The sequence below is a fragment of the Bos grunniens genome, chromosome 8, assembly GCF_055505025.1.
Source record: "Bos grunniens cultivar Pamir isolate PY7600 chromosome 8, Bosgru_T2T1.0, whole genome shotgun sequence".
NCBI lineage: Eukaryota > Metazoa > Chordata > Mammalia > Artiodactyla > Bovidae > Bos > Bos grunniens.
The window spans coordinates 78,552,770-78,571,514 of record NC_141172.1 but is presented as its reverse complement, the minus strand read 5'-3'; the positions used below and the strand labels follow the sequence as shown (position 1 = coordinate 78,571,514).

Here is an 18,745-nt window from a genome sequence, read left to right as displayed (position 1 = left end):
TACCTCATTTGATTGATTTCTTTCTGGGGGACCCTGTTTTGTTCAGATGATCTTCATTATAATCAGAATTTCCAAATATAGCTCCCTTCACTGTGACCAGAATTAACCATCATTTTAAAAGTAATAACAGAATACATTGTCTTGTATAAAATTAGAACACTTCAGATAAATCTGTTATGCCCTTTGACCTCAGCCTGAACCTTGTTCTGCCTTACTATAATTAACCATTTATTAAGAATTTTGTGTGCTTGGAAGAGGTTAAAGTTTCGAGTTGAAATGACTCACTGACTCCTAGAAAGAAATAAGGAAGACAGGAATCTTTTATACATACCAGTGAAATATTTAAGTTTCAGGTATAGAACTGGCTGCAGTACTTAAATAATAGTAATAACAGCTAACATTTATTGAAAAATGTATCATGTGCCAGGGCTTCTTTAAGTGCTGACACATGTGATACTCTTCATTCACACAACAAACAATCCAGTAAGATTGTTATCCACAGAAGAGAAAAAGGAGGCGTGAGTGGTTTAGTAACCTGCCAGGATCGTGCATGTGGCACGTAGTGGAGTTGGAGTTCAGACCTAGATAGTCTGGCTATAGACTGTGAGCTCCTAATCACTATGTTGTTCTCTGTGTGGAAACAGGTTAGTATTGGACGCTCATCTGTGGAAGCTAGAGGAGAGCCAAATGTCTTTTGTAAAATCCGTCATTTGTTTGTCACTGCCAACAAACTGCATGTTTGTGTATGTAGAATTCAGAAAATATACTACCCTGAACCCTCGCTGAGAAAAATAAATGAAAAAGATATCAAGATAGAAGACTTAGAATTTATAAATTGTGTTAAGGGAAAATGTTCTAAAAGGAGTAATATGAGAGGAGTGAAAGCTAACTTGTCCTGGTTGGATTGCTCATTTATTTAATATAATATAGTACTAGAGAAATGTCTACACACAAAGTTAATCATAATTGTGAGGATGAGAAATGGAGTTGGAAAAGCACAATAGAAAGCTTCCAAATGACAGAAGAAGAAAAGAAAATGTGGAAAATGTAACCAAGTAAGTAAAATAAGAAGGTGTAAAGAAGGAAAAAAACATTTAATGAATAGTAGAAAGAAAACAAAATGGAAGGGGAGAAGGAATGAAATTAAACATATATCTGTCATTATTAACTATAAGTCAAAATGGCCTCAAAAATCAGATAATGAAAATTATACAATTTGCCAGATGGGGAGAATATGTGTATGTGTATATTGTTGTTATTGTTCAGTTGGTAAGTCATGTCCTGCTTTTTGCGACCCCATGGACTGCAGCACACCAGGCTTCCCTGTCCTTCACTATCTCTTGGAGTTTGCTCAGACTCATGTCCATTGAGTCAGTGATGCTATACAACCATCTCATCCTCTGTCTTCCCCTTCTCTTCATGCCCTCAATCTTTTCTAATCTTTTAATTAATATTTGTATAGTAATAATAAAGCTGAAATGAATGATTGGGCAGAGGTTTAATAGGTAAATACAAATAAAGGAAATGTGGTAATATTGATGTCTGACAAAGAATAATTCAGGGTCAAAAGCATGAGATATTGTGTGTTTACAAGTTGCAGTCCTTGAAGATGCTATTATAACTGCAAACCTTCATTTTCCATTGAGATATAATTGGCATGTAGAATGTGTTTTAGGTGTGTAACATAACGATTCAGTGTGTAGATATTGTAAAAGGATCACCACAGTAAGTCTAGTTAACATTATATCACCATGACTTACTTATTTGTAACTGGAAATTCATACTTTGTGACCACTTTCGCAAACCCCTCTACCCCCTGCCTATGGAAGCCTCTATTGTGTCCTCTATGAGTTTTTTTTTTAAAGACTCCACACATAGGCAAGATCATACAGTATTTGCCTTTATTTTTTACCTATTTCAGTTATTAACATAGTGTCCTCAAGGTCTATCCATGTTGTTACAAATAGCAAAATTTCCTTTTTTATGGCTAAATAATACTCCATTGTGCTCACACGTGTGTGCACACAGGGTCATGCATTATATACATACCACATCTTCTAGACAGCATGTTAAAAAGCAGAGGTATTACTTTGCTGACATAGGTCCATCTAGTCAAAGCTATGGAGAAAGCAATGGCACCCCACTCCAGTATTCTTGCCTGGAAAATCCCATGGACGGAGGAGCCTGGTAGGCTGCAGTCCATGGGGTCGCTAAGAGTCGGACACGACTGAGCGACTTAACCTTCACTTTTCACTTTCATGCATCGGAGAAGGAAATGGCAACCCACTGCATGTTCTTGCCTGGAGAATCCCAGGGATGGGGGAGCCTGGTGGGCTGCCGTCTATGGGGTCGCACAGAGTCAGACACGACTGAAGTGACTTAGCAGTAGCAGTCAAAGCTATGGTTTTTCCATTAGTCATGTATGTATGTGAGGGTTGGACTGTAAAGAAAGGTGGGTGCCAAAGAATTGTTGCTTTTGAACTGTGGTGTTGGAGAAGACTCTTGAGAGTCCCTTGGACTGCAAGGAGATCAAACCAGTCCATCCTGAAGGAAATCAGTCCTGAAGAGTCATTGGAAGGACTGATGCTAAAGCTGAAACTCCAATACTTTGGCTACCTGATGCAAAGAACTGGCTCATTAGAAAAGACCCTGATGCTGGGAAATACTGAAGGCAGGAGGAGAAGGGGACAACAGAGGATGAGATGGTTGGATGGCATCACCAACTCAATGGACATGAGTTTGAGCAAGCTCCAGGAGTTGTTGATGGACAGGAAAGCCTGGCATGCTGTAGTCCATGGGGGTCACAGAGTCAGACATGACTGAGTGACTGAACTGAACTTCTTTATCCGTTCATTCATCAGTGGATATTTAAGTTCCTTCCATGTGTTGGCTGTTGTAGGTAATGATGTATTAAACATGATAGGGAGTTGCGTATGTCTTTTTGAATTAGTTTTTTAAGAATAAATACCCAGAAGTGGAAATGCTGGATCAAATGCTAGTGCTATTTTTTCATTTTTTGAGGAACTGCCATACTGTTTTCCACAGTGAGTGTACCAATTTACATTCCCACCAGTGATTCAGAAGGGTTCTCTTTTCTCTACATTCTCACCAACACTTCTTTGTCCTTTTGATAACAGCCATTCAAGCAGGTGTGAGGTGAAATCTCATTGTGGTTTTAATTTGCATTTTCCTGATGATTAGTGATGTTGAGTACCTTTACATTTACCTGTTGGCCATATGTATATCTTTGAAAAAATGTCCATTCAGATCCTTTGTCCACTTTTCAGTTGTTTGTGTGTTTTTTGCTATCGAGTTGTAGGAGTTCTTCATATATTTTGGGTGTTAACCCTTCATCGGATTTAGGATTTGCAGATATTTTCTCCCATTTGTCAGGGTGCCATTTCATTTTGTTGGTGGTTTCATTTGCCGTACAGAACACTGACCTTTATACAGTACAAAACTCATAACCACATGGCACTCACATAGCTGCTAGAGCAAAAGCTGCAAGAAATACAGCGTGATTAAAAGACAGTTGTTTTAAGAATTTAAAATTCAGTTCTTAAGAGGCAGTAGGCTTATTTGCTGTGCTCAGTAGCCACACATGGCTAGTGGCCACCACACTGGACAGTGCGGGTATGGAACATTTCCATTCTGGCAGAAGGCTCAGTTGGATGGCTCTGATCTAGAAAGTACAGCAAAGGAGAACTCTTTATAGACTTATGGGACATAGCTAAACTGCTATTTGGAGGAAAACGGAATGCCTTTCATAACTGCATTATTTAAAATAAAAAACCTGAAAATAAGTTACTACTCAAGTACTGAAAAAATACTCCAGATATTTTGAGTATTAATTAAAAGTATTAAAATACTCAAGATATTAGAACAACAAAAATAAATCCAAAAGAAAGTAAGAGAATTTTTTAAAAATGCTGAAAATGAGATAGAAGTAGAACAAATAGGATAAACTAGAAATACTGAAACTGAAAAAAGTAGAGATACTGAACAGACTACAGCTGTTGAAAATAAATTAAAAATGTATTTAGTAGTCACCATATCAGGATGATATTCCAACTGATTTGTATTTACTTCTAAAAATAGATTTTTCTCATTCTAGTAAATGGTGGATACCTTTTAAATATGTTTTTCTGGAGCTAGTGTAATATTATATCAATACTTAGTAAAGGTAATTTTTTTTTTAAAAGACCAAGTTTTAGATGCAAAAATTCTAAGTGAAATCTAGCTGATTTCATCATATAGCATATAAGAGAAAAACTTTTTCTTGGAGTGCAAGGATAATTCACAATAGTAAACATATTTACACAATTAATTATATCAACAGACTTAAGGAGAAAAGCCATGTGGTTCTGTTTGTGGATGCTGAAAAGTCATTTAATGAAACAATTAAAAACACTTAAGTGTAATAAGACGTATGGGGGAAACTGCTCCAGTTGTAGGAAGAAATAAGCACCTACTATAGAGGGCTGTTGTGAGGATTTAATGACTTAAAAGGTATAAAAATACTTAGAGCAGTATCTGGCACATAGAAATTATTCAATATTAGCTCATTATTTAAATAAGATAAAGTTGACATTAAGAAAAACAATCAGCAAATATTGCATCTTATGGCAAGATATTTTTATTTAAATTATAAGCAAGATAGCTTTAGTTCTTACCACTGTATTCAGAATAGTTTTTGAGATTGTTTCATTTCTTGAAATATAATAAAAGTAGAAAATAAAGTAACTATTATAAATACTAAAAGAGGAGATAAAATTTTTAAAATTGCAAGTGATATGATTTATGTGCTTAGAGAACCCAAGAAACTATTGAAAACTAATAAAAATACTCAGAAGTAAGTTTAAGATAATGATTCTGTAGCAAGAAAATGAAAAAGGTGATTGTATCTTTAGGTTATAATTTAAGAAAAAGTTGAGCCAGATTTCAATAAAAATTGTGAACCTTTCCAAAATTAGCATATAAATTTCATTAATTCCAGTTAGAAACCTGGAAACCTTTTAAATGATTTTAAAGTGTATGTGAAAGTATATTTCTAAAACTACCTAAGAAAATATACTATATATTTAATCCTGCTTTTGCTAACTGTCCCTCCTCCTTCTCCCTTCCCTCCTTCTGCATGGTTTTAAACACCTATTGTTGAGGAAGAAAACAATCATGCCGGTTCAGTGGCATTGTTTTCCTTACCTTGCTGTAGATGGGAATCTGTGGAGAGTTGGAGGGGAGATAATACTTAACTTTATTCTTTTTTTCACTTGCTATGAGGAATATATGTATAATTTTTATATAATATATATTATGTATATGTAATTTTTTGTGTAATTTGTATATATATAATTAGATAGATCTAATATAGAAAAGGTAATAGCAGAATGTTAAATGACTTTTCACTTATTGAAGTGGTAACCTCATTTTAGTTAAATTGGAAATAAAACATATCATTCATTGATTTCAGTTCAGTTCAGTTGCTCAGTCATGTCTAACTCTTTGTGACCCCATGGACCACAGCACTCCAGGCTTCCCTGTCCATCACTATCTCCCGGAGCATGCTCAAACTCATGTCCATTGAGTTCATGATGCCATCCAACTATCTCATCCTCTGTTGTCCCCTTCTCCTCCTGTCTTTAATCTTTCCCAGCATCAGGGTCTTTTCTAATGAGTTGGTTCTTCGCATCAGGTGGCCAAAGTATTGGAGTTTCAGCTTTAGCATCAGTCCTTCCAATGACTATTCAGGACTGATTTCCTTCAGGATGGACTGATTTGATCTCCTTGCAGTCCAAGGGACTCTCAAGAGTCTTCTCCAATACCACAGTTCAAAAGCACCAGTTCTTAGATCTTCGAGAAAGATCTCAGGCTTCCCAGGTGGCTCAGTGATAGAGAATCTGCCTTCCAATGCAGGAGACACTGGAGATACAGGTTTGATCCCTGGGTTGGGAACATCCCATGGAATAGGAAATGGCAACCCACTCCAGTATTCTTGCCTGGAAAATTCCATGGACAGAGGAGCCTGGTGGGCTACAGTCCACGGGGTCACAAAGAGTCAACCATTCTTGAGTGTGTGCATACACACACACACACACATCTCAGATTTTTAAAAAATACATGTTGAAATACCAAAATGTATATTCATTAACTTTCATGAATGTTTAGTGCTTTCTAAAATGACAGGATTAATTTTTAACTCAAAAATTCTGAAAAGAGTTTTCTCTCTTTTTTCTTTCTATCAAAGGTATGCAACCACTCATGTATTCGGTTCAGGAAGCGTTAAATGCTAGACCATGGTGGATTCGTGTGGGGACTGACATTTGTTACTATAAGTAAGTATTCTGACAATAACGGGACAACAGTTTATAGAAGGAAATATTAGTTCATCCTATTTCGGTTTAGGGATAAAAGAGATAATGTGTTCTCTGAATTATGATATGCTTTAGTATTACTTCTAACAGAAAAGGTTTTCTTTTTTTATAATTTGAGATTCATTTTAGGGGGTATATTTAGTGGCAGTAAAATGTGTTTTGTAGACAGACATATGTCCAGTCTTGTTTCTCCCATTTAGATATGTTCTCAGCTCTTTTATAGCTGTAAAACTTTGGGAACCTCATTGAGGAAGACTAAAATTAGAAACTCTAGGAAATAATTTACAGTGGTTTCTTGTTGTTCTGATGATATTAAGTATAATTTTTTTTCTTCACACAAATGTTTACCTCATTTTAACTTCCAGTGTTTTAGTTGGAGATGTATTCTATAGTTAGGTTGCTTCAGTTTAGCCAGTTCAACTTTGACTTCAAACAGGTGATCTGTTTATCAAGTTAGAAGTAAGTGCTAGAAATCATTTATTGCTTTAGTGGCAAAATTGGATTATTCCTCAACTTCATGACTAAGTAATCTAGGATTATCATACGCTTTGCTTTCCATTTTTACTGTTTCTGCCTGTAATACATTTCAAGATAATTTCTGTCTGCTATTGAATGCACTTAACATCCCTGTTTCTTTGCTCTTATTAATCTTAATCCTGAGATTTCTGTTTAGTGGATTTTGACTTTTTAATATTTTATATTGTGCTTAACTAGTGCTAGTATGCCTTTTCTTATAGTTTTATCAGGTAGATGAAGCCTTCTAAAATTAAGCTGTTTTTACCATCTTTCTAAATTCTATATATATGCGTTAGTATACTGTATTGATGTTTTTAATGATTTAGATAGGGCTTTGGAAAACCTAGATCTTAACTGCTATTACTTTCTAAGAAAGAAACGCTCCTTGGAATTAATTTCAGTAGAGTTTCCCCCATTTTTTTTAAGCAAAATAAATAGGGAATAAATGAGGAACAGAAGTATAATGTTATATGTAATTTTTTCACCTGAATAACTTTCATATTTCTTTTCATGTTAGGCTAACATAAAAATATACCCTCATTTATATCTTCCTTTTAAGTTGAAGTGGAGCAGTGATTGTCTGGGAAGTGCTTGGTTAGATTTTAGAAGATTGATTTAAAATGTTAAAGGGTGAAACAGTGATTTTCAAAAAGTATTATTTCCTTCATGCTTGTCTTCTACACAATAAAAAATCATCAATGAATACTTTCTTTTTACATTGTTGAGTGAATGGTCATAGCATCTGGGGTTGTTTTTCTTTTCTATGTAAGAGGTGATGGCAAGGATTTTTGTTTCTTTATTTTTTATTTTTTTCTTTTGGCTACTGCTAAATCTGGAATTGGAATTCAGGCTAATTCAACAGATATTTATTAACCACTTTGTATGTAACACACACTACTCCAGTTGCTTTCCTCAAGCCTGAAATCTACATAAGGGTATTAAAAACTGCTATTTTTGCATTGTCCTCTGCTGCTTGTTTGTCTCATCTGTAAAATGAGAATAAAACTACCTTCCATAAGTATATGAGAAAATATAACCTATAAAATCCATAGCTGTAATGTGGTGGCATGAACACCGCCCCCCCCCCCAAATAGATATTAAACTTTTGGGGGAAAAGAGTTGGCAAGATCTACTTCTGGACCTTATTTTGCATTTCCTCAACTCTTAGCACCTTGTCATTGAGTATCTATTCAAGATATAGTGGCTGCTGCTGCTGCTGCTGCTACTGCTAAGTCACTTCAGTCATGTCCGACTCTGTGCGACCCCATAGATGGCAACCCACTAGGCTCCTCCATCCCTGGGATTCTCCAGGCAAGAATACTAGAGTGGATTGCCATTTCCTTCTCCAATGAATGCATGCATGCTAAGTCGCTTCAGTCGTGTCTGACTCTGTGTGACCCCAGGGACAGCAGCCCACCAGGCTCCTCTGTTCATGGGATTCTCTAGGCAAGAATCCTGGAGTGGGTTGCCATTTCCTTCTCTGATATAATGGCTAAGTTAATGAAAACTATACCGCTTTTTAGGTCAATGTTCTTTTATTTTCATTAATTACAAGCTTTATTCTCATAAGATTACATTAGAAAGCCTGATCCCAGGGTAGTTCTAAGGATGTGATCTGCCTTGAATGTCTGTGTACATGAGTAAATAATCTCTAGGCCATGGCTTTTCTTCAGTTCATGGCTTAAATAATGCAAGGTGATTTGGAATTTTGAAACTTAAGTTGGTAGAAATTAAGTCATCATATCTCAGGGATATTTAAAGTCTGGAAAATAATATAGTTTAAAATTCTTTTTATCATTGAAATCTCCAACATTTACGAAAGTGAATAATAGGATGATGAGGCCCCATGTATTCATCTCTAAGTTTCAATAATTATCAACACATGGTTTTATTTTAGCTATGCTTTCACCCCTACCTCCACCCTGAATCTTTAAAGGCATTTTCCAATATATTTTATCCATAAATACTTCAAAAGTCTTTTTCATTAGAGATACATATTTAAGGCAATCTATCCACAATACCGTTAGCACAGTGAAGAAAATTCCTAAATGTGATAAAATATCCAGTCAGTGTTCAGACTTACTTGTCTCATAAATCTAACTTTATAGTTGGTTTGTTTAAATCAGACCAACCAAAGGACCACACATTGCATTTGATTTTTCTTCATACGTCTCTCAAGTCTCTTACTTTATAGGCTTCCTTTTTCTCTCTTTCTAACTTTATCCTTTGTTTATTGAAGAAACTAAATCATTTGTCATGCTGGATTTCCCATATTTTGGATTTTGCTGATTGCATCCCTGTGGTGTTAATAAATTCTAAATTCTTCCCTCTCACCAGTTTTCTAAACTCATAGTTAGATTTAGAAGCTTGGTCAACTTCAGGTTTCATTTCTGACAAGAATACTTCACAGAGGGTGCAGGAAATTCCTGTTGTATCACATCAGGAAACATATCATTTCTGGTTATTTCTTTTTTTTGTAATCTTAAAACTGATCAGTGAACTGAGATATTGCTGTCTGATCTGTCAGCCTTTCATCCAGTGGCTGTAGCAGCCATTGCTCATCACTGCCTGGATCCAGTAATGTCGAAACCTGTCAAAAAATGGGGGGGTCTAAAACTTCTATTGATGCATAAAATAGGAGCTGTTTAATTAGCACATCCAGAAATGGAAAGTCATGATGTTGGCTGATAGCAGTTAACTGCTTTATTAGTTGCTGCTAAGTCACTTCAGTCGTGTCTGACTCTGTGCGACCCCATAGACAGCAGCCCACCAGGCTTCCCCGTCCCTGGGATTCTCCAGGCAAGAACACTGGAGTGGGTTGCCATTTCCTTCTCCGATGCATGAAAGTGAAAAGTCAAAGTGAAGTCGCTCAGTGGTATCCGACTCTCAGCGACCTCATGGACTGCAGCCTTCCAGGCTCCTCCGTCCATGGGATTTTCCAGGCAAGAGTACTGAAGTGGGGTGCCATTGCCTTCTCCTTATTAGTACCAAGTCTAATTTTTAAGAATATTTAAATTAAACTTTTTACAAACCATGGTTTTTCTCCCCCCCAAAAAAGTTCTGTTTAATAAAATAAGAAAAAAATCAGAATTTTTGTGTGGATGAATAACATTTTATGCTTTTCTATTGCAGAAATCACTTCTCAAGAAGTTCAATTGCTGCAGGTGGGCAAAAGGGAAAATCCTACTATACAATTACATTTACTGTCAATTTTCCACATAAAGATGATGTGTGCTATTTTGCTTATCATTATCCATATACATATTCAACTTTGCAGGTGAGAACTCATTACGTTATATTACAACCGTTATTGTATTGTATGTATATGTGTTAGGTAATAAAAGAAATATTATTTTAATAAATCAATAAGGTAATAAAAAGGTCCAAGGTTGACAATTTTAGAAAATAATACAGTATTTGTTGAATTCATTAAAGTAAAATGGGAATGTAGTCTTTATGTTTATTTAATAGAAATACTACAGAAATGACATGGTTTTTGCTTTCTATCTTTGAGTAGAAATCTACAAATCCAAATTTAAAAATTTTAACTAGGTGAATTTTCAACTTGTTTAGTGAGAAGCATTGAATCTCATAGAAAATATAACAGTAGACAATGTGGATGCAATTTAAGTTTCTCTGTAGTGAATTCATTTCTTCTAATGATTTCATATGGAGTCCTAGATCCAGATTGCTTAGAGTATGGGGTGTAAGAGTTGTTTTGTGGGTTCTTTTAAGATTTTTTTATTATTTGCATTTTAAAACAAACAGTTCAAGTAATTACTGTGACAGATTTATACTCAGAACAGAATGTCTGTCCTAATAGTCAAGGATCATGAAGCTTCATATGATCAATTGAAAGAAATTGGAACATTGTGATTAGAAACAAGCTTCCAAGTTATTAGAGAGGAGAAAAATGAGAGGAAAACACAGTCCACAAAGCCGAAGAAATATCAAGGCTGAGAGCATTAAATGAGTTCACTTTATTTTAATAAAGTTACAATCTGCAGTAAAGGTATAAACAGCTATTTTATTGTGCTGAATAACATAGCATCAGAAACATAAAGTGTTGTTATTTACGTAGTCTTTTGTTTCTGTTCTTTACTGACATTACCTTTTTAATACATTTTAAGTATCCCTGCTTTCTTCCTGTCCCACTACCGTGATCTTTTCCAGGCATTACCATTGTTTCTCACTTGGACTTGGGTCAGCCTCTTTGTAACTTTTGTCCTAAATTTCACTTACACCCCCTTTCTTCTTCATCAGTGTTTTACCACACTGTGGCAGGAAGACTCTTTGGTGGCATGTCTAGTCATATAGATCCCCTGCTTAAAACTCCTTAGTGATTTCTCTTGCCATGTGTATGAAATCTACAATTCTTACCATGGCGCATTTAGTCATTTCTCTATTTTGCACAGTTTTTGCCATTTCTTTGTACTGTATGAACTGTTATTTACTTAATATTTATCTTTTAATATTAAAGATTATCCTCATTCTGAGTTAATATCTGTGAAATAACTGGTTTAATGTGCCAAACTTTTTTTTAATTCACAGTAAAAATACCTATTTAAAAAATTTGAAGGTTATCCACATACCATTTAGTTGTCTTAATTACCAGTAGTGCAAATATTGTGCTTTGGGAAGGACTGGTCTACCAAGCCCTTCCTTCTGTGTTAAATTCTCGATTTGTTTCTTTCTGTTCTAGCTATGTCCTTTTTAAAAAATTATTATTTCATGGTCCTCCTGTATACTTTCCTTCTGCCTACAGCACACTTTATATCCATTTCACTCATCCTTTGGATCTCACTTTAAATGTAATTTTTTCTGGAAGACCTTTCCTTACTGCCCAGACCCTTCAAGCTTCCTCTCCCTTTTTATAAGCCCTCATAGCACTCTGTATTTTCGGGGGCAGAGTCCATTTATTCATTATTGTATCCTTAGTGTCTGGCACAGTTTCCAGCCAAGAAATAGTGATCACCCAGTAAATCATGATTATGTGAATGAACATAGGCAAAAGTTGGAAACCAGCTAAATATCTTTAACATAAGGGAGTGAACAGTTTATATTTGGTGTATAAAAAGCTTGTGTTTTCAAAAAACATATATTGAACATATTTAATGATATGATATAGTATTTATAATTATTAATATATTTATGTTTATGTATAAATTATCAAGTGGTAAAATCAAATTATAATAAGTCTTCCATGTAATTACAGTTTCTTTTATATACATTGGGTATTGTTAGTAGTACTCTAGGTGGTACAATTGCAGGTGTTCTAAATTTTTTCCTGTACTTTTTATATTTTCCAGGCATTTTACAATGAGCCTATATTAATCTTGAAATCAGGAAAATTTTTTAAAAAATGTGTGCTACATGATTTTCAGTCTCCATATTTTAGGTTGCTGTTAACAGATCTACAGTCACAAAATTTCAAAATTCGGAAGGCTTTGAAACCAAAAGTATTTTCATAACCCGTTTGTCAGCAAAGCCTGGCCTGATGTGAGCTTATTTAGAATATTGATTCCACTTAGAGTGACTCTTCATAGGTTTTGCTGCAGAAATAATAACGTGCTGATTACAGGCTGCTGCCGCCAGCTCCACTGGTTATATTGCACTTTGCACTATTAACATTATCCAAACCGTATCTGTCCCCTTTCTCGAGTTCCCCAAATACTGATGTTCAAGTGCGTCTGGGCCCTTGAGGGTTTTGGAGAAGGGATTAGGAACCTGATCTGATTCACATTTAGTTCTGTTTGAGATCTGGATGCATTTATTCCTATTTATCATAGGGAGGTTTTAAATGATTGTATACTTTGCTTTTAAATTTTTATTAAGATGCATCTTCAAAAATTGGAGTCAGCACACAATCCTCAGCAAATCTATTTTCGAAAAGATGTGTTATGTGAAACCCTGTCTGGAAACAGCTGTCCCTTGGTGACTATAACAGCAATGCCAGAGTCTAATTATTATGAACATATCTGTCAATTCAGTAAGTTTGTCTTCTTCACTCGCAGTACCAATCATTATTACTTATTTTTCTTTGCTTCATAAGTATTTTGTAAGGTCAGTAGTACTGGGAATAGGCATCAGAAGCCTTGGGTGCTAGTCTGGGTCTTGTTATTGCTTAGCCCTGGGCCCACTTCTAGGCCTCTGTTTCCTCATCTTGAATATGAGGGAGCTGCCTGAGGTGACCTCTAAGGTCTCTTTTGATATTGATATACTGTAGTTCTTATTCTTAGAAGTCATACTCAAAGTATAATATAACAAGTTATACCATCCGTTTAAGAATTTACAGTTAATTTTATTTATAAATAAAACTATCAGAAACCCCCCAAGTGTTTTGATGCTAATACTGAATGAATAGCTACTTGTTTTTCCCCGTCATTTATATTTTTTAAGTTGTCTCAAATGTACAGCTGTGGTAAAAAAAAAAAAAAAGATATATATACGTATATAAGAGAACTGTTCTAATTTTGATGAGAAGGTGTTTTCAAGAAAGAGTAGGCACTTGCTATTCATGAAAATGTGAGCAGGTGAACTGAGTGTTATTTTGTAGACTTGTATATCTAAATGTTTAGTTTCTTTGTAAATCCCTGAGCAGATATACCTATTGTTCTGTGCTTATCATAGTGACTATAAAACAGAAATAAGATTATATTTTCCTTAATTTCCCCATGACTTTATGAAAAATTTATATTTTATCTATATTTCACCAGCTACTTATTCTTTATGAAATCAAGGTAATATTAAAGAACTAATTTTATATTTAGATTAATCATTAGGAAATAAATAAGTGACTTAAATACTATTTAATATGTTATTTTCATATAAGATGTGGCTTACATGGGTTTTATATCTGTTTTCTCTAGAGGGCCTAGTGCAGTACTTATAAATAGTAGGTGCATAGTGAGTTCTAATTTGATTTTATATCAGTATTCACAGTTGAGTAGAAATATTTCTAAAGCGCCAAAGTCAACCATTATACATACTTTAGTAGCTGTTCATTTTAATTTGAGATTTTATGTACACTTTAGGAAATCGTCCGTATGTTTTCTTATCTGCTCGAGTACATCCTGGAGAAACTAATGCAAGCTGGGTAATGAAAGGAACATTGGAGTATCTCATGAGTAATAACCCTACTGCTCAGAGTTTACGAGAATCCTATATTTTTAAAATTGTCCCTATGCTAAATCCAGATGGTGTCATCAATGGAAAGTAAGTTAAGCAATAGTTATAGAGAAATTCTAGATTTTTGTGGCTGTCCTGTGTAAACTTATTGAAATAATAGCATCCAGGTTAATATGGAAAGCAAATGTCATGATTTTTCTAGAACAACAAAAAAATTTAGTGAAGAATTAATCTGTGATAAATTTTTAAATGAAAATTAAACTATAGTAGTAGTAATATGTTTTGAGAAATTCTGTATCTATTCATGAGAATATAATTTCATAAAATGTATGTTTTGCTTGAATCATTTTAGGAAAATCACAGAATTAGGATATGAGAAAGATTTTTTTAACACATCATTCTGTTGTAGTTTCCTTTCTTATTTATCAGTGGCATGATCTTGGTTGTTCTAAGATTTAGAATTTTCTGGGATCTCTTTCCACTAATATGGAATTAGCTCCATGTGCTAACTTCTTCCTGACATGAGGAGGAATTCTTTAAAGTGGAAATACTGGAAGATTACTTTTTAAGTGGATGTGGATCATAGTTTAGTACAGTTCATTTATCGTGTTAATTAGACCAAGGTCTCTTTACTGCTTCTGAAAAGTGGGATTTTGTCTAGCTATCATGAGCATCTCCAAAGTTGAGGGTACTATACTTTATTTATTTCAGTAAAAGTACCATGAATATTTATCATGTTTTAGGAAATGTTTGAATTTTAAAAATAGAATAATTTTTCTAGATAGTATGATTATGGAACTAAAATGAGCTTTTATGTCGTTTTAATTCAGAAACATATTGACCAGTTAGAATTCTGTTTATATTTCTGTTAGCACCTTCTCTTTGCTTAAATTTTTGCTCAGTGAGTTTAATACTTAAAACCTACAATTAAGTGAAAATGTATTTGAATTTTTCTAAGAATGTGTACTTTTTATATACTTATCTTTTTTAGAAGGAAGGTCCAGATAGCACATTTGATAATAATTAATACAATCAAAGTACAGAACTTTAGCATTAGAAATGTAGTCAGAATGGAAAATATGGCCATGAATACATTTTATAGTGTATGGAACAAAACCCCAGAATGAAGAATTTTTCCTATAGCTTGAAAATTTTGACCTGCAAGCTTACTACAGTTTAAATGCATGTAACCCACAATCTGGCACATAGCAAATGCTAAATAGATGTTTACTTAATGATTATAACATGCATTTTGGTAAGCCCAGCACTTACACCTGTTTGAAATACTTAGTGGAATAGAATCATAAAATAAATCGAGTGCATATAAGAATTTATTGATACCAGTGTTTATCTATTGTTGTATTTACATGTATACAGTCACCGCTGTTCCTTAAGTGGAGAGGATTTGAATAGACAATGGCAAAGTCCAAATCCAGACTTACACCCTACAATTTATCATGCCAAGGGTCTGCTACAGTACCTGGCTGCTGTGAAGCGTTTACCACTGGTAAGTGGCAGTGTTTGTTTGTATAATCAAAGAGGTGATTTTGCTGATCGGTAGCTTAGTATTTTGTAAATAATTGTCTGGTTATAAAAGCTGTATGTTAGTTTCAAAAGCAGTTTCTTTAAAGTGTCTTTGTCATCAGTCACTTGTATATTAATTGTGGCATCTAATACAGTGTATCCATATTCTTATTTCATTAGGTTTGATTTTTATAATTCTCACGAGCCTTTTATTTTTCTTTATTGTTTATGAACATTGGTCACTCCTGGTTGTAAGTTGTAGGTATTTGACTGTAGTGTTTAAACAACACGAGGGTAAAAGTATGTATCTTCCAAGTTCTCAAAGCACTAGAAGCTTATTTTTGAACTTTTTGCTGCTGCTGCTGCTAAGTCGCTTCAGTTGGTGTCCAACTCTGTGCAACCCCATAGACAGCAGCCCACCAGGCTCCCCTGTCCCTGGGATTCTCCAGGCAAGAACACTGGAGTGGGTTGCCATTGCCTTCTCTGAACTCTTTAGCCAGTTCTAAAGCTGGTAGGTCTTAAGTTTCACGTGGGAAAGGTAGTATAGGCATGGTAGGAGACCCTGTGCCTGTGTATTTCTTCTGTTTTCAGCAACTTTTGTTTTGAATGTTTCCATCATGTTAAGCCTTAATCTTTCTTTGGTAAAGATGGAATATTTTGCAGAGTGGCAAAATTGACATGCAAGTCTGACCGTTTTCCATTTTTAAAATGGTGCTCTTACAAAGCATACCCTCCCCCCCCCCCTTTAAAAAAAAGTGTTTTTCATGAGAGCATTTTCATGTTCTCTTATGTTAGGTAAGTATTTTAACAACCCTTGGGGCAATGATGAATGCAGCTGTACATTTGACCTAAAATTGTATTTATTATTTTTTAAATGATGGTAGATACAAAAGAAAGAGTGTAACTGATGGCTTGATGCAGGACATGCCTGCAAAGGATTTAGCCATTCTAGTATTAATCATAAATCCTTTCCAAAGGTAGATATGTACTATTACTTTTAGGAATTCTACTTACTAAATGGTGGCTTATTTACAATAAAATGACCAAGGAACACAGACCTGTTATTGGCTTCATACTAACTAGCTTTACTTGGCAGTGCATGAATTTGAAGGATTTTCATTTTAAAAATATATTGTCTTTTCAAGGTTTATTGTGATTATCATGGTCACTCCCGAAAAAAGAATGTATTTATGTATGGGTGCAGCATCAAAGAGACGGTGTGGCATACAAACGATAATGCAGCGTCATGTGATGTTGTGGAAGATGTGGGATACAGGGTAATTATTATAAATTATTATAATTTATAATAATAGGCAGGAAGTTTTGAATTTCAAACATGCATGAAACTACAGAACACAAAACATATAGAAATTACTTAGAGTCAGTAAATGTTGCCATTTTGTTATTCTGTTTCAGATTTTTTAATTGAAATGTTTCTTTTAAAAGTTTAGCTTTTCATGTTTTTTAATTAAAGTATACTTGATTAACAGTATTAGTTTTGGATGCATTATGTGGTTATTTAGTATTTTTATAGATTATGTTCCATTTTAAGTTATTATAAAATGTTGACTGTATTCTCTGTGCTGTACAGTATATCCTTGTACTGTTTATTTGTTTATTATATACATAATAGTATGTATCTCTTAATCCATTTTCCTAATCTTGCCACTACCCCCATCTGTCTCGCAACTGGTAACAATTAGCTTCTTTATATCTATGAGTCTGTTTCTGTTTTGTTATATACAGTCATTTGTTTTATTTTTTTTGGTTCCACATATAAATGATAATATACATATAAATACATATATTTTGGGGGTTCCACATATAATGATAATATACATAATAAATGATAGTTTGTCTTTCTCTGTCTGACTTATTTCACTAAACATAATATTCTCCAGGTCCATCCATGTTGTTGCAAATGGCAAAATTTCATTATTTATGACTGAATAATTTTCCATTGTATATATGTACCACATCTTCTTTATCCATTCATCTGTTGATGCACACTTAGGTTACTTCCATGTCTTGGCTATTATACATTGTGCAGCTATAAACATTGGGATGTATGTGTCATTTTGAAGTAGTTTTCATGTTTTCTGGGTATATGCCTAGGAATAGGATTGCTGGATCATATGATAGCTTTATTTTTGTTTTTTTACTGCTCTCTGTAGCAGCTCAATCAGTTTACATTCCCATCAACAGTGTAGAAGGGTTCCTTTTTCTCCATACCCTCTCCATCATTTATTATTTGTAGAACTTTTGATGATGGCCATTATAACCCAGATGAAGTGATAGCTCATGTGGTTTGATTTGCATATCTCTACAAATTAGTGATGTTGAGCATCTTTTCAATATGCCTATTGGCAATCTGTATGTCTTCACTGGAAAAATACCCATTTTCTGTCCATTCAGTTTTTCTGCCCACTTTTTAATTGGGTTGTTTATTTTTCTATATTTAATTGTATGAACTATTTATGTATTTGGATATTAGCCCCCTCAGTCGTTTGCAGATATTTTCTCCCATTGCATAGGTTGTCTTTTCATTTGGTCAGTCATTTCCTTTACTATGTAAAAACTTTTAAATTTAATTAGGTCCTAGTTATTTATCTTTGCTTTTGTTTTCTTTACCTGAAGAGACAGATTTAAAAAAAAATATTGCTACTACTTATGTGAAAGTGTTCTGCCTATGTTTTCTGCTGTGAGTTTTATTGTGAAGGGAAGGGAAAGTCACTCAGTCGTGTCCGACTCTTGGCAACCCCATGGACTATCCAGTCTGTGGAATTCTCCAGGCCAGAATACTGGAGTGGGTAGCCTTTCCCTTCTCCAGGATTCTAACTTAAAAGGTCTAAACAATAGAAAACTGATACACAAATCAATAACAGAATCTATTTATTTATTAGAGGCAAAAAGCTGGAGTAAAACTATAGTCATGGTACCAAATCTGTATTTGCCTTTCATAATTACACAAGATTGTGGCATGTATTTCTGTGTGCAGAGTTCTACTGCTTTTGCCTCATGCTATCTCCTGTATTTAACTTCTGTACTGTTTATTTTATACTTTTATTGTTCACATTTCAGCAAGATAACTTAGCTCCTCTCCATGAGGGGACAGTAGTAGTAGTAAGCTTATAGTGCACTAAACAAAATTAAAAGGCTACAAAATAACTTCACCTCCTCTTTGCTAAATTAAAGTTTAAAGTTAT

General features: G+C 34.4%; 1 protein-coding gene across 16 annotated transcripts in view; it reads left to right on the top strand.

The window, feature by feature from the left end:
* Positions 1 to 18,745, top strand: part of AGTPBP1 (ATP/GTP binding carboxypeptidase 1) — a 192,913-nt gene that overhangs the window by 148,114 nt on the left and 26,054 nt on the right. For all 16 annotated transcript variants that reach the window (XM_086416848.1, XM_086416844.1, XM_086416841.1 and 13 more), the window contains 6 exons: positions 6,245 to 6,332; positions 10,020 to 10,164; positions 12,723 to 12,876; positions 13,922 to 14,102; positions 15,393 to 15,522; positions 16,685 to 16,816. In XM_086416848.1, coding sequence (XP_086272974.1) covers positions 6,245 to 6,332; positions 10,020 to 10,164; positions 12,723 to 12,876; positions 13,922 to 14,102; positions 15,393 to 15,522; positions 16,685 to 16,816 — 830 coding nt within the window. The remainder of the gene's footprint in view (positions 1 to 6,244; positions 6,333 to 10,019; positions 10,165 to 12,722; positions 12,877 to 13,921; positions 14,103 to 15,392; positions 15,523 to 16,684; positions 16,817 to 18,745) is intronic.